General features: G+C 31.7%; 1 protein-coding gene across 3 annotated transcripts in view; it reads right to left on the bottom strand.

Annotated features, from left to right (window-relative positions):
* The window catches only part of LOC146995117 (nuclear pore complex protein Nup107-like), a 142,016-nt gene that overhangs the window by 127,031 nt on the left and 1,044 nt on the right, over positions 1–13,941 (bottom strand). The window contains exons 1-2 of one of the 3 annotated variants that reach the window (XM_085825615.1): positions 13,753–13,884; positions 12,076–12,179 (exon numbers count right to left, since the gene is read on the bottom strand). The exons of 1 other annotated variant lie outside the window; for it this stretch is intronic. Coding sequence is in view for 1 of the 2 variants with exons in the window: in XM_085825614.1 (XP_085681740.1) it covers positions 12,076–12,179 (104 nt within the window). In the remaining variant the exon portion in view is untranslated. Of the gene's footprint in view, positions 1–12,075; positions 12,180–13,752; positions 13,885–13,941 lie in introns of those variants that run through there. One more of the 3 variants, XM_085825614.1, reaches the window with a different exon arrangement.

The following is a 13,941-nucleotide window of genomic DNA, read 5'->3' as shown; positions in this document are numbered from 1 at the left end:
TACATTTTTTGGTGGTTTTATATCTAGAATAGCCTTAATTTTGTCTTCATCTGGTTTTAAACCATCTTTAGAAAATATATGTCCCATATATTTCACTTCATTCAGCCCAAATTTACATTTATTTAAATTAAATTTAACATTCTTTTCTCTGGCTCTGTCCAACAACTTCTTTAATCTTGAATCATGTTCTTTTTTATCTTTACCCCAAACTAATAAGTCATCTATATATATTTGAACTCCTTCTAAATCACTAAAAATTTCAGAAAAACTTCTGTGGAAAACTTCTGGTGATGAACTCAGTCCATATGGCAACCTCAAAAAACAATATCTACCAAACGGAGTGTTAAGTGTAGTAAATTCACAACTTGAATCTGACAGTTTAATTTGCCAAAATGCTTTGTTTGCATCTAAAATACTAAAGACCTTTGCATTTGTCATTTGAGATGAAATTTCTTCAAAGTTTGGTATGTGATAATGTTCTCTCAGTATATTTTGGTTAAGGTGCTGAGGATCTGAACACACTCTTAAATCTCCATCCTTTTTCCTTACTACCACTAATGAATTCACGAATTCTGTTGGTTGGTTAACTTTCTTTATAATACCATCTTTTTCTATTCTTGCTAATTCCTTTTTTAATGGATTTAATAAGCTAAGTGGAATTTTCCTACAGGGTTCTATTTTACCAACAGCTCCTGGTTTTAATTTAATATGATATGTATATCCAGTTAAATTCCCAGTTCCTTTAAACAAATCTTGATATCCTTTTAAAGATTCTGGTAACTTTTCATTGGAATCAGAATTTACTGTACAAATCCTTTGTATCAGGTTTAATTTTTGCAATGTAGGTAAACCTAAAATAGCTGGAACAGTTTTATCACAAGCTACGACTTGAAATTCTACTTCATTCTTGCCCCCTTTCGATGTTTCACATAATAATTTACATTTTCCGACTACATCAATTGTAGTACCATTGTAATTATTTAAAGTGACTTTTGATTTAGTCAAACATTTATCTCTTAAATTTAATTGTTTAAATTTAGGTAATTGTAACACATTACACTGAGCTCCAGTATCCAACTTAACAAATAAATATTTAGATATGTTTACTTTTAGTTTTTCAAACCATTCAGTTTTATTTTTAGAAAATGGATTTGTATCTTCTACTGATCCTAAAATATATTCATTACCATTATTATGTAACTCATGCTCTAAATTATTCTGTACAACATTAACCTTTTTATAAGTGTACATTTTAGAAAAGTGATTTTTCTTTTTACAGTACAAGCAAATCTTATTATAAGCAGAACAGTTGTATAACTTATGAAAAGTTCCACATTTTCTACATGGTTTTGGATTATTGTACTTATTTCCTTGATAGTTTGAAGAAGATTTAGTACTTTGTTGCTTTTGTTTTACATGATAGTCTTTCTTACAAGGCTGACTTTTTCCCTCTGAAGGTTGAAATTTATTACGTTTGATAGCTTCTATTTTATTTTCTTCAGTTAAAGTTTTCAGCTGAAGTTCTGCTAATTCAGAAGCTTTACACATTTTAATACATTCCTCCAATGTTAACTGATCTTCCCTTATAATCTATCTTTGAGATTTTTATTTAGAATTCCACTTACTATTCTATCTCTTATTAAATTATCTTTTAATTTTCCAAATCCACAGTTGCTACTTAATTTCTTTAAATCGGTTAAGAAATCATCAAACGATTCACCTACATGTTGTGTTCGACAGAAAAATATATGTCTATCAACACTTTCGTTTGCTTTCAGTATGCAAAAATTTCCGAAAGCTTCAATTACTTTGTCAACATCCTTCTTATCTCCTTCACTTAAATTAAAAGTATTAAACTTTTCAAGTGCTTCTTCACTAATAATATGCAATAAAATAGCTACTTTAATTTCAGGTGATTTAGTAATACCACCAGACGCTAACATATAAATTTGGAATTTTTGTTTCCATTTCTTCCCATTTTCGCTTAAATTTCCTTCGAAACTTAGATTACTTGGTGGCTTTAATCCATCCATATTTAATTTAGGACTTTAAATAGTTTATATATACGTATTTTTAGCCACTTCCAATAAAAATAAACAACGCAAGGCACCTTACCAGCGATATAAGTTTCGTTTTCACTGTGAACAACTTCCCATCATGTTTTTGTTTAGAATATCTTTACCCACGCTGCATGGTTCTTCATAAAAGATTTTCTTTTTTAATTAACGGCCATGTGTTGTATTTTATATGTGTTGGGTACGTGCTCAGTTATGATTACAAGATGTACACAAACATCGTTTATTCTACATTACTCATCCACTATTCTATATTACAGTTATGATTAAAGATAATAGATACAGTTACAGTTACATATATAACAGTGACAACAGATAATTTATATCCTAAAAATAAAATGAAACTTATCAAAAATCAATTAGAATTAAATCAAGCTAATAAGCATAAGTAAAGATACTGTGTATAATTATGCCGTGCTTATAATTGATGCTAGCAGTTTCACAGTCTACAAGATAATATGTAATAACCAACTATTATTTTAAAAATAAAAATTATTTATTACATTGTGAATCACATTTAAAGGCTAAGAAGTGCAGTTTCGTCACACCTGCAATAAAGTGTCACATGAACAGCAGTGCAGTTTTTTTCCCACTCTATAGCTAACTTCCTAATGGTATTATTAACACAAAATGTTTTCCAGATAAATTTCAGTTATAAATTCTGACGATCTGCATATGCAAAATGGCTCAGTTAAGGTAGCAGTTTTCAAAAAGTGATAAGAATAACTATAATAGGAGCTTAAAAGTGATAATATACATAAATTTTATAAATAAGATATCAAATGAAAAATAATTGCTTTTTTTAATTAAATTCTTTTAAGATATCATAAATTTTTTTATCTAGCCTTTATGGAAGTTTCAGCACTTATTAATTATACCAGGTTACATACTCTTAGCAATAATTTTTCAATGTCAGGAATTTTTTGGTAACAAAACATCTCCAGTGATGTTTTGATAACCCATAATTTACTGCTGCACTGAATAGTCTTTCCAACAATCCATAAATATTAATGACTTGTTGGTCATTATGTCTATAACATGCAAGTTTTATAAGCAATTCTTTCATATGGTCACAAATTTTGTATTTTGATAGATATTTTTAGTAGAATTATAATTAAAATTCTTTTATTTCCCTGTGCAATGCAGCAAGAGCCATATTTTAAGAGAAAGCTAAGCCGAAAAAGTAAAAATACAGAAGCATGTGCATTTAACATTTAATAAATAGATATCTCATAATTTTTATTGAAATTGAATAAATGTAATGGACTACTGTGTTAACTGTAACCTCATCCTCTTGTTGGTTTCCAGAAATCTCGAGAAGCAAAGAAATTATTAGAACTCTCTCATGCCAATTGAAAGCTTTAAAAAGCCTGAGTGAGACATCTCAGCTGAGTTTGTTTAGCTAGCTTGTTTTTGCTGCTAGTTCACGGTGAGATTGAATTAGCTTTCTCTTTAAATGCACTGAATTGCGTTCTATTTAGCACATATGCATTCTACTGATTATTACGCCCTGATAAAGTGAACACTTCTACGAATATCTCAGGAAAATTCCAGTGTAATGTTATATTTCTTGTGATAAAAATAAATTTTATTAACCTTTTATCAGACTTGTGCATTAACAATCTATTACGAGCTCGCATGCACGATACACTTTTTGGTGTCAGAAATGGGATTGAATGCCAGTGACAAGAGCGATGGAAGAATAATTAAGACAGCTCGTGACTGCCTTTGCTGCATTCCAAGAAAAGATAGAAGGGGCCGTCAACTTCGTCAAAGAGATGGAAGCTGGCTAAGATTCCGTTACAGAAGAGATGAAAGCTGTTAAAGTAGAAATGAAAGTAGGCAAAGAAGAGATAAAAGCGGGTCATGAATCCGTTAAAGAAAAGATAAAGCTAGTCAAGTAGAGATGAAAAGAGAAATTACCTCCATAATAGCAAACAAATTTGAGGCTATGGAAGGCAGAATAGACACGGTTGAAAATAAAGTTGGACAAATTGATGAAAAAGCTTCTTCTGTCAAGGAACAAATAGAAGGCAGAGTTTCTGCTGTTCAACAACAAATCAAACAACTAATTGATGACAGGTATTCTGCAGTTGCCAAAGAAGTTAATATTTTAAAGAAATTCATAGCGAAGGCAAGGAGCAATTTAATAGTTTTAAATTTTTACCCATACCTGCTCGTCTCTCACAGAACTATCCACGTATGATAGAAAGACCTCCTGGCAAGTATATAAAACAAAATTTGCCAATTCCGAGCTGGGACAGCATTCGAGCTAGACGTCTTATCGCTTCGCTCGCCATGTCCTTGGCGTTGCTACCACCCCACGGCTGAACCCAGTTCATCGACGTCGCCTTACGGGCTTGTGTTGTTTCTTCTTTTGCTTTCGCCTCGCAGAAGCGTCACCTTACTTCCACTGCTGCATCCTTTTTCGCTGAATAAAACAAGTCATATTTTATTCTTTCTTCTGATTCTCTTTATTCACCGTGCTGATAAGGGTACCTTCAAGTACAGCCAATAGTTTGGCCTTTTTCCCAACCTTTTTGCCTCACATGATCAATCAATATGACACAACAAACACAAATTTAACTAATAATAACACAAACATGGAGAATTCACCTCCAAACTCAGAAAATCCTCACATGAGACATCTCGATGATGAACCCAACGTTCTCCAAATACTAAGTCACAAAATTACATTATCTAATGATGTTGAAACTTCCAGATCCTTGGTGGGAGATATCCAAGATATCCGTAATAAAGTGATTGCTTTCAGCATGGGCGTAAAACTCACTTTAATGGGAAAGGGGGGATCGCTGCATGAAATTCCCTGACTTTTCCTGATTTTGACTAAAATATTTAAATTCCCCGAGTTTCCCCTGAATTTTTTGGTTAATTTCCGAATTCCCTGACTTTTTCCGATTTTCCAGGTAGCATGGCAACCCTGTCACAATGTCTCCAAATCCTGTGTGTACCATACACAGAGGTTAAAATAGAATACATGGAGGCTATTCTAACCAAAGAACGTCTACATAAAGAAGGAAAGGTTCCATAGACGTAATGCTATTATGCCGCTAGAAAGTGGAGGGAAAATTCGTCAAGGAATTTGACAATGAGAATTTCCCTTTCTGCGATGTGTACAGGAAACTGAGAAACACGTGTTAAGAAACAGTCTTTGACAAACGTTTCTTCTTAAAATTTTCGCAATAATTTGATTTGATAACATGGATTTTCATAGTTTTTTTTCGGGGGGGGGGGGGCTAAAAAAACTAATCTATTAATTAACTTACTTGTGTGAAAAAATATTTTCTTTTCTTTTCAACTTTAATGAAATTTTAAACGATATTCATTTTACGTCGACGATCGGCTTCAAGCTTTGGCGACAGATATTTTGCACATGCGCAGCTGTTTCTCTCTACGTTGGAATGGAGCCACTCCTGTTGTGTATAAGTTTTCCTTCTTAACAATACATAACCGGCAATTCGTGAGGTTCTGGAAATCGTGTTCACCAACTTAGGCGATAGGCGCCAAACAGTTTGAAGAGTGTCTAGGTTGCTAGCCCAGATGTTAAGTAAGATAGGGAAAAGGAAAGGGATATTTTCTCTCTATATGGTTGATACTTTGCGTTGGATGGCGCGACTTTGCAGATGAATCTTTGTGCATACAATCACATGACTTTGTCAGCAGTTTGAATTCGCTGTTTAATTATTTTCTAAATAAATTAATTACACTTGTAATTAGAATAAGATAATTTTACTTTTATACAAGAAAATTACAAAATATGCTCCTTTTCCGTACTTATGGCTCACCTTATCCCATGTGTATTTTGCATATAAAATTTTTAATTATAATACATAAATTAATCACACTTCTAATCAGAATAAAATGATTTTATTTTATAGAATAAAATATGCTCTTTTTCTAGATATGTATTTCCAAATAATTTCTAATTAGAATGAAAACTTTTTAAGTTATCTACTTAATACTTAAATATATGAGAGTCTGGCCATAACAAACAGGAATTAATTTCTAAATAAATTATACTTCTAATACGAATATATATATATATATATATATATTTATTTAATTTATGGAAGTCATTTGTTTAATCGAACCAAATGCCTTTTTTCTAATTATGTCTATATATAAATACGATTAGAATTATTTAGAATATCAAAAGCACTCCCGGGCTATTTGCTTAAGGAGAAGGAAGTCTATCAGCAATGGCTTGACTCCGAGACGAACTACCAGCATGCAACAATTGTACCCTTCAGCAGCTGAAAGACACCTTATATCATAAAAACAGATTTTTAACAGCAGAGGATTTTGTGGATTAAAAGTTGGGTATATCGGTAAAAAATCTAAACCATTAGCCAAAACATGAGCATTTCTTTATTTTTTCACAAAAAAAAAAAAAAAAAAAAAAGAATAAAAGTTAATTAAATTTGTATCTTCAAATTGTTGAATAAGATTTATAGGTACTTTTCCGTTTCGCTGGTGCAGACTTTATTGGCGACAACATACAGTATGAGCATAAAAAATTTTGCCAAATGTTAGTTCTAAGAATTTTTTATTTTGAAGGCATAAACATTTTAATAGCATTTAAAATTTTGTAAAAAGCCAATAAATAAAGACAATAAATTTGTAAAAAGATATTAATTTTAAGAATTTACTACACTTTCATGGTTCAACATCCTGAGTCGCCGGTTCGTATCACGTGACCCCAAGTGATCTAATCCCACATAAACTACGCTACAAAAATCTAATTCTCTCAGTAATTATTTACATTAATTTCAAGTTAAATCTTACTTTTGGAATACAAGTTTAAATGCAAGAATTATTTCAATTTGTACGAATAGCTTACTCAGAAATTACGTAAAACTGCAGTGCTTTACTTCTTTAGTGCATTCTCATTAGAATTGATGAATTTAACCCCTAACTTTGCCTTTTCTATATTTTCGCCTTCGGGTGAGGGGTGTGATTTCATCCTATAAAAATTCTATGTAATTGTATGCTAGTATTAAAAGAGAGAATCAATCTGATAAGAAATGGTGACAACTTGTTTGAAAATGAAGCGTAAAAGGTTATCAGCAAAGATGTTCCGTTTGGCACCAGTTGTACTATTAATAGTACAGTCAAAAGTCATTAATTCGGACACCCGTGATCCAGAATGATCTATAATCCGGACCTCAAAGCTAAAAACTTTCTGCGCATGCGCATAGGCGCTTACACGTGCGCGTAAGACCTTTACGATTGCACATATGCGCGTGCGCGTTTTATGTATAACGGACGGTATAAGAAAAAATTATCTAATTATCTATTTCAGTTAATGTTGATGATTGTGTTGTTCCTTAATCTTCAAATTGGATCCTGCTTATTATTTTTTGCAGACTGTAAGAGCAATTTTATAAAAGTAAACTTGAACTTTCGATTATGTCAAATAGAATTTTCGATGCTGGAGCTCTCAAAGGATCTACAAAACAAAAGTATGTTTCGATGTCCATCAAACAAAAAGTGGAATTGCTGCAAAAAATGGATAAAGACATGAAGAAGGTGACAGAGAGGTTAGTGAAAGCAAAAAAAATTTCGATTGACAAGTTAGTCGGTATTCTTGGCACAGCAATTACGGGACTTGAACAGCGGAACTTTGTAACTTAACAAGAAATTATGTCTGTTTATAGAATTAAAGAGAAAGTATTATCACATAAAATGAAGCAACTTAAACAACTTACATTGAAAGAAATGTTTAATAAAGTAAACAAATAAATATCAAGCTTTTTTTTTTTTTTTTGTAAATTTTGATACCCTTTAGATCATAATTGCTCTCTATTTCATATATTACAGTTTCATATTTTTAATTTTAGAATTTCTGCATGCCATCTTACGAGATTAAACATGTCATCTTACGAGATTATCACATAAAACGAAGCAACTTAAACAACTTACATTGAAAGAAATGTTTAATAAAGTAAACAAATAAATATCAAGCTTTTTTTTTTTTTTTTTTTTTTGTAAATTTTGATACCCTTTAGATCATAATTGCTCTTTATTTCATATATTACGGTTTCATATTTTTAATTTTAGAATTTCTGCATGCCATCTTACGAGATTTAAACTGATGATCTATAATCCGGAAAAATCGATAATCCAGAATCGCCGAAGTCCCGATGAGTCCGGATTAACGACTTTTGACTGTAGTAGTTTTGCCGGCGCAAGCAATAAAGTCACCATGGTGACTTTTGCCTTTATTGTCACCATGGTGACTATCACCGGCGCTGGCAAAACAAAAAAGTACTGATTTATATTTATAGATTTTTCTGGTGTGTTACTCATGTTCATGTTTAATAGCAATGAATGTAAAATAAACTGAAAGTTCAAATAAGTAAACCATAGAAATTTTTGCATCATTGTATTTTCAACAAATGCATAACTGAAATAGATTCGTCAACCCCATCAAATTGCTTCGGGGGCCGCCAGTTCACACTGTTATAGACAACGTTCAAATTGCACAAAAGTAATATTTAAGTATTTAACTTTTCATGTAATAAATACAGACAAATTCAAATAACCTTATCCTGTTCTATTTGATTGGTCTCTTTCTGAAATTTAAACAATTGCATAACAATCGTGAAAAGCCATAGAAGCGCCTGTTATAAATCTTGTTTTTCTGCAGTTATGAAATTCAGGATCATATTTCTTTGGTTACCTACATGAAAACTATTTTTGCACTTAAACACGAAAAAAAGAATACAAATAACCCTTTTAACCTTATTAATTGAAATTATATGCATAAAAGAATCCTGAATGGAAAATATAAACCTGACTGAATGATTGAACAGGCTGGAATACATTTCGAGGATGCAATATTATGCATATTTTATTTTTTAAACATTCATCTTTAACTATGTGATATACAGTCAAAAGTCGTTAATCCGGACTCGTCGGGACTTCGGCGATTCCGGATTATCGATTTTTCCAGATTATAGATCATCAGTTTAAATCTGGAAGGATGGCATGCAGAAATTATAAAATTAAAAATATGAAACCGTAATTTATGAAATAAAGAACAATTATGATCTAAAGGGTATCAAAATTTACAAAAAGAAAAAGCTTAATATTATTTGTTTACTTTATTAAACATTTCTTTCAATGTAAGTTATTTAAGTTACTTCGTTTCATGTGATAATACTTTCTCTTTAATTCTATTAAACAGACATAATTTCTTGTTTAGTTACAAAGTTCCGCTGTTCCAGCCCTATAATTGCTGTGTCGAGAATACAGACTAACTTCCGAAATTTTTTCGTTTTCAATAACCTCTGTGTCACTTTCTTCACTATCGGAAGTGAATTATATAACTTGATTTAAATCATATCAAAGACGCAGTACATCGAGATGAAATATTACATTTAGTAAGGAATTATAAGCCAAATAAAATAAAAACATCGGAAGCACTTCCGCAGAGAACCCGGTAAATGTAAACATCGCCAACTTTGGCGATAATAGTTCAAGCCTGGTAACCTAGCTAATTCATCTTGTTCACTTATGCGAAGGTTGTCGTTGTTCGCGTTTGGAGATTTATATTATTTTTCTCTTATTTATTATTATTTTTTCTGAATTTTTTAACAACGAATAGATAGAAATATTTTCGCATAATTAAAGAAGTTTTCGTCGAAAGATGCCGGTTCTCGGGTCGTCAGTTCGGGATCAAAGGAAGAAATTATGGCGGGAGGGGTGAATGCTAATTTGTAACATGGCTGTTCACGTTATGTTCTTAATTATTAACAACTGTAAGCACATAGAACCATGAGGTTTCCAACCCCTATAATAATTTTAAAATGTATAAAGTTCTAGTTTTATTAAAAATGCTACTGAAGAAAATTTGATTACTGTTGAAGGTTATTTGTATTGTGAAATATATTATGAAAAAGGATAGGTATTTGTTTCAACGTAAAATGCTTTAAGCTGTATGCAAGTAACTTGAAAAAAAAAAAAAAAAAAAAAACTTAAAAACTATGTAAAATGGATATATTAAAGGTCATGCATTCATTAATTTATTACATGGGCATGGCTCTTACCGAAATACATCAATCAACAGGCAAAGTACTTAATAGTGGAAAAAAGACATTTGTAATAGAAATATTAGTATTCTATATGAATTAGAGAAAACACATATAAGTATATTGTAAACGTAAGTATAAGAAAACTAATTGTTATTTTTTAAATGAATTTTTACTTCCCGTTATGTTTAATACGTTGTTTTCTGTGCTAACTTGAATTTACATCACTAAAAACCACGTTTACAAAATATCACGCTTACGGCTCGGCTCATCCTCGATAAGCCGCGAGCTTGGCGAGTAAAACTGCAACGGCGCCAAAGGGTTCTTTCCCGAAGCGCCAACGGGTTCTCTGCGGATGAAAATCCAAAACATCTGCCCTGAAGATAAGGATAGTGCTGACAGATCAACTTCCAATTCATTGCGTGCCGTGTCGTTTCCCTCCCCCCGCAGAGCAGCGTGAAATTGATGATTGATAGTATGATTGATATTTTGATTTTTACGTGGCTCTGGGTATACGAAGCGAACTCAAAAATCATGGTAAGTGAATATTTGCTTTTGGTAGTGCTTAAATGTATAACATGTTTTTGCTTTTTTATGTTATTTCATTGTTTGGTTTAAAATGTATTTTATTGAGATTATGTATTTTTTGTTTGCCTATATTGTAGAATTTGGTGCTCATTTGACTTTTTAAGTGAAAATATATCGATGTGTACATGGACAAAGTAAAGGGAGTGCACAATGCAAGTTTGTGCAATTCTGGGAATTTTTTTTAAGTGAAAATATGTTTACGTGTGCATGGATAAAGTTAAAAGAGTGCACAATGCCATTTTTGTGCAATTCGGGGATTTTTTTTAAATGAAAATAAGTCAATGTGTACATGGATACTGAGTTTGTGCAATTGTCTTGTTATTTTGGCTTTGTGTAGCGGCGATTTTTGGCGCAAAAATCACCGCTTCGCAAGCCAAAATAACGAGTCAAAGAACTGCACAAAATTGGTATCCATGTACCGCCAAAAATCGCAAAGTTTCGCCAAGGGATACCCTAAACTACACTTTTACCTAAAATACTAAAATGAAAAAAGTATTTAGATTTACTTAGACACAAAAAAAAGTAATCGTTTACAATTTGTTCTATGTGTATATTTTACCATCTCAACGCAAACACACGGCCAACAAGCGACCGAACGGTAAAGTCGCTGAACACTAGTAATTCGGTCCGAGGTTTGAATTCCACAAACAGGCTCGCTGCATGGGCGTTTTCGTGGTTTTCCTCATGTGTAACACGTATACGAATCAGTTTCCCTTAGAAAAGTCCTCCACAAAGGCATCCCTCCCTTTAGGCAGATAGCCCTCGAGGCTTTGCCATACACACGCAAACACACTCAATGCAAACGCTACACTTTGCCTTACCCAATTTTTGCCCAGCAAAGCTTTTCCTCCCAATATTGGGCTCAAGAAGGAATTTTTGGAAAGCACCTTTTGTTGCTATTTCCCTTTTGGCATCAAAAAATTCCTCCCGAGGATATGGCGATTTTTTGCGATTCAAGATGGCGGAAAAAATTACGGCAAGTGCAGCTTATCTGAGTTTTTTCCATAAAATTCCAAATGCTTGAAAGTTTGACATTTTTTTTTAGAACACCAGCAAAAATTAGTAAAACTTAACCTAAAATATACATTACACCATACAACATAGTTATTCTCATTTTGAATAACAGCAGCTGAAGAAAGATAAAACTACAAAATTTAACTACTTTAAAAACTTTATATGGTATTTTTTTTGTTGAGGCAGACACAACACTAAGTCACTAAAACTGGCAAACTTCATTGCCCAGTTTGAAAATGCAAGCTTCAAATATCATCAAAGGCTTAGCAGTGGCCACTTTAACAAGAAAGTGAAGTGTTAATATACAAAAGTATTCATAATAGTTTATAAATTATTAAACAAACCTTTTTTGTTACTTCTAGAACTAATGCACTTTTTCAAAAATGATGACTTTACCCCACTCTGTCGAGGAGTCTGTTGTGAAAGTATTTGTATATAATCACTATCCCTAGAAAATAAAGCTTTGTAGACATCCATTTTAAACAAAAACCATAAATCAATATATAAGTATTGTCACAGCAATTTTAAATCACGTTTTTTAACAGTAGAAAAAGGGGGAAACCACACATAAAATAGTCCAAACTTCCAATGACTAGAATTCGATGAATTTTCCATTTAATTGATTAAAAAATTTGTTCAGGATCTTTAAAAACGGAAGCACTTCCGGAGAGAACCCGGTGAATGTAAACATTGCCAAATTTGGCGATAATAGTTAAAATCTGGTAACCCAGCGGATTCAACCTATTCGCTTGTTGCAACCATTTTGTTTCGTTATCACTGTGGTTCTTCGCATTTGCAGATTTCTATTATTCTTCTTTTATTTATTACTTTTTTTCTTAATTTTTTAACAACGAATAGATAGAAATATTTTCGTAGATTCCGGTTCTCGGTTCGGGATGAAAGGAAGAAAATAAAGCGGGAGGGGTGAATGCTAATTTGTAACACGGCTGTTCACGTTGTGTTCTTAATTATTAACAGCTGTACGCACGCAGAACCATGAGGTTCGAAACGCTCAAATAATTCGTTTTCGTACTCCGCAAAAATGTGCGTTTTAAATAATTAAGCAATGCTTTTATTTTTATTATTGTTTATTGTCACCTAAAACTATGATAATAAATCAATTTTTATGGCATAAAATTGTAACAATATATTGTTAATGCTTTTCTTACAATAACCTTTCAGAGGATGGCAGGTGTGACATAAATAGATTATTAAATTTTAATAATAAATACTATTTATTACTGATTATCTGTGACAGAATAGTTTGATGTATTCCCATGGTCATCAAAATTAGCAAACCACTGCTGGTGTAAGGAATATAGTTCAAATGACTCTTGAAAAGTAATGAAATGTGTAATGTTCAAGTTTTATTAACAATGCTACTGAAGAAAATTTGATTACTGTTGAAGGTTATTAGTATTGTGAAATAAATTATGAAAAGGATGGGTATTTGTTTCAATGTAAATTGCTTTAACCTGCATGCAAGTAACTTAAAAAAAAAAAAAAAAAAAATACTGAAAACTGTTAATCAGAGTTCATACACATTTCTGCACACAGAAATTAAGGACCATTAATGAAAAAAAATTCAGGACCTATGAGTAAACGCGAACTGAATAAATTCAATTAAAAATATTAGCGATGCCTGCATTTCACATTTGTAATACCATCCTAAAAATAAAATAGATCCATAAGTAGTATGTATTATTACTAAACATGAATTAACATAATTATTAATAAGTTTGAAAATGAAATAAACTTTAAGTAATTGATCAAGTAGCATTAAATATTTTACACTTATAATAGTTGGGCATATTTGAAAGAAGTGACATTTACATTTTACTAACTTTATGTAACTTTTTTTTTATGTCTCATAATGTCACATACTTGGTCAGGCTAGCGGTTTAGTAAGTAGCAGGTTGATTTTATGTCAAATGGCATAGGTTAAAATGAGAAGTATCATAATCAGCAAAATTCATAACAAAAGTTAATAATTTAATAATTAATTTGTTTAAATTTAATACCAATTTATTTCCGTATATCACGTTTAACCTGTTAGTTTTACATCTACATGCTTATTATCTGTGAATTTTTACTACCATATGCTTAATATATTGTTTAGTCTGCTAACTAGAATTTACATGCACTAAAAATCACGTTTACAAAGTATCACATTTACGGCTCGCCTCAAGCGTCGATGAAACGCGAGCTTG

Source organism: Stegodyphus dumicola, chromosome 10, assembly GCF_044657685.1.
Source record: "Stegodyphus dumicola isolate Sdum_Otavi_A_Nest chromosome 10, ASM4465768v1".
Classification (NCBI taxonomy): Eukaryota; Metazoa; Arthropoda; class Arachnida; order Araneae; family Eresidae; genus Stegodyphus; species Stegodyphus dumicola.
The sequence above is the reverse complement of the archived record's forward strand: the minus strand, read 5'-3'. Positions and strand labels throughout refer to the sequence as shown.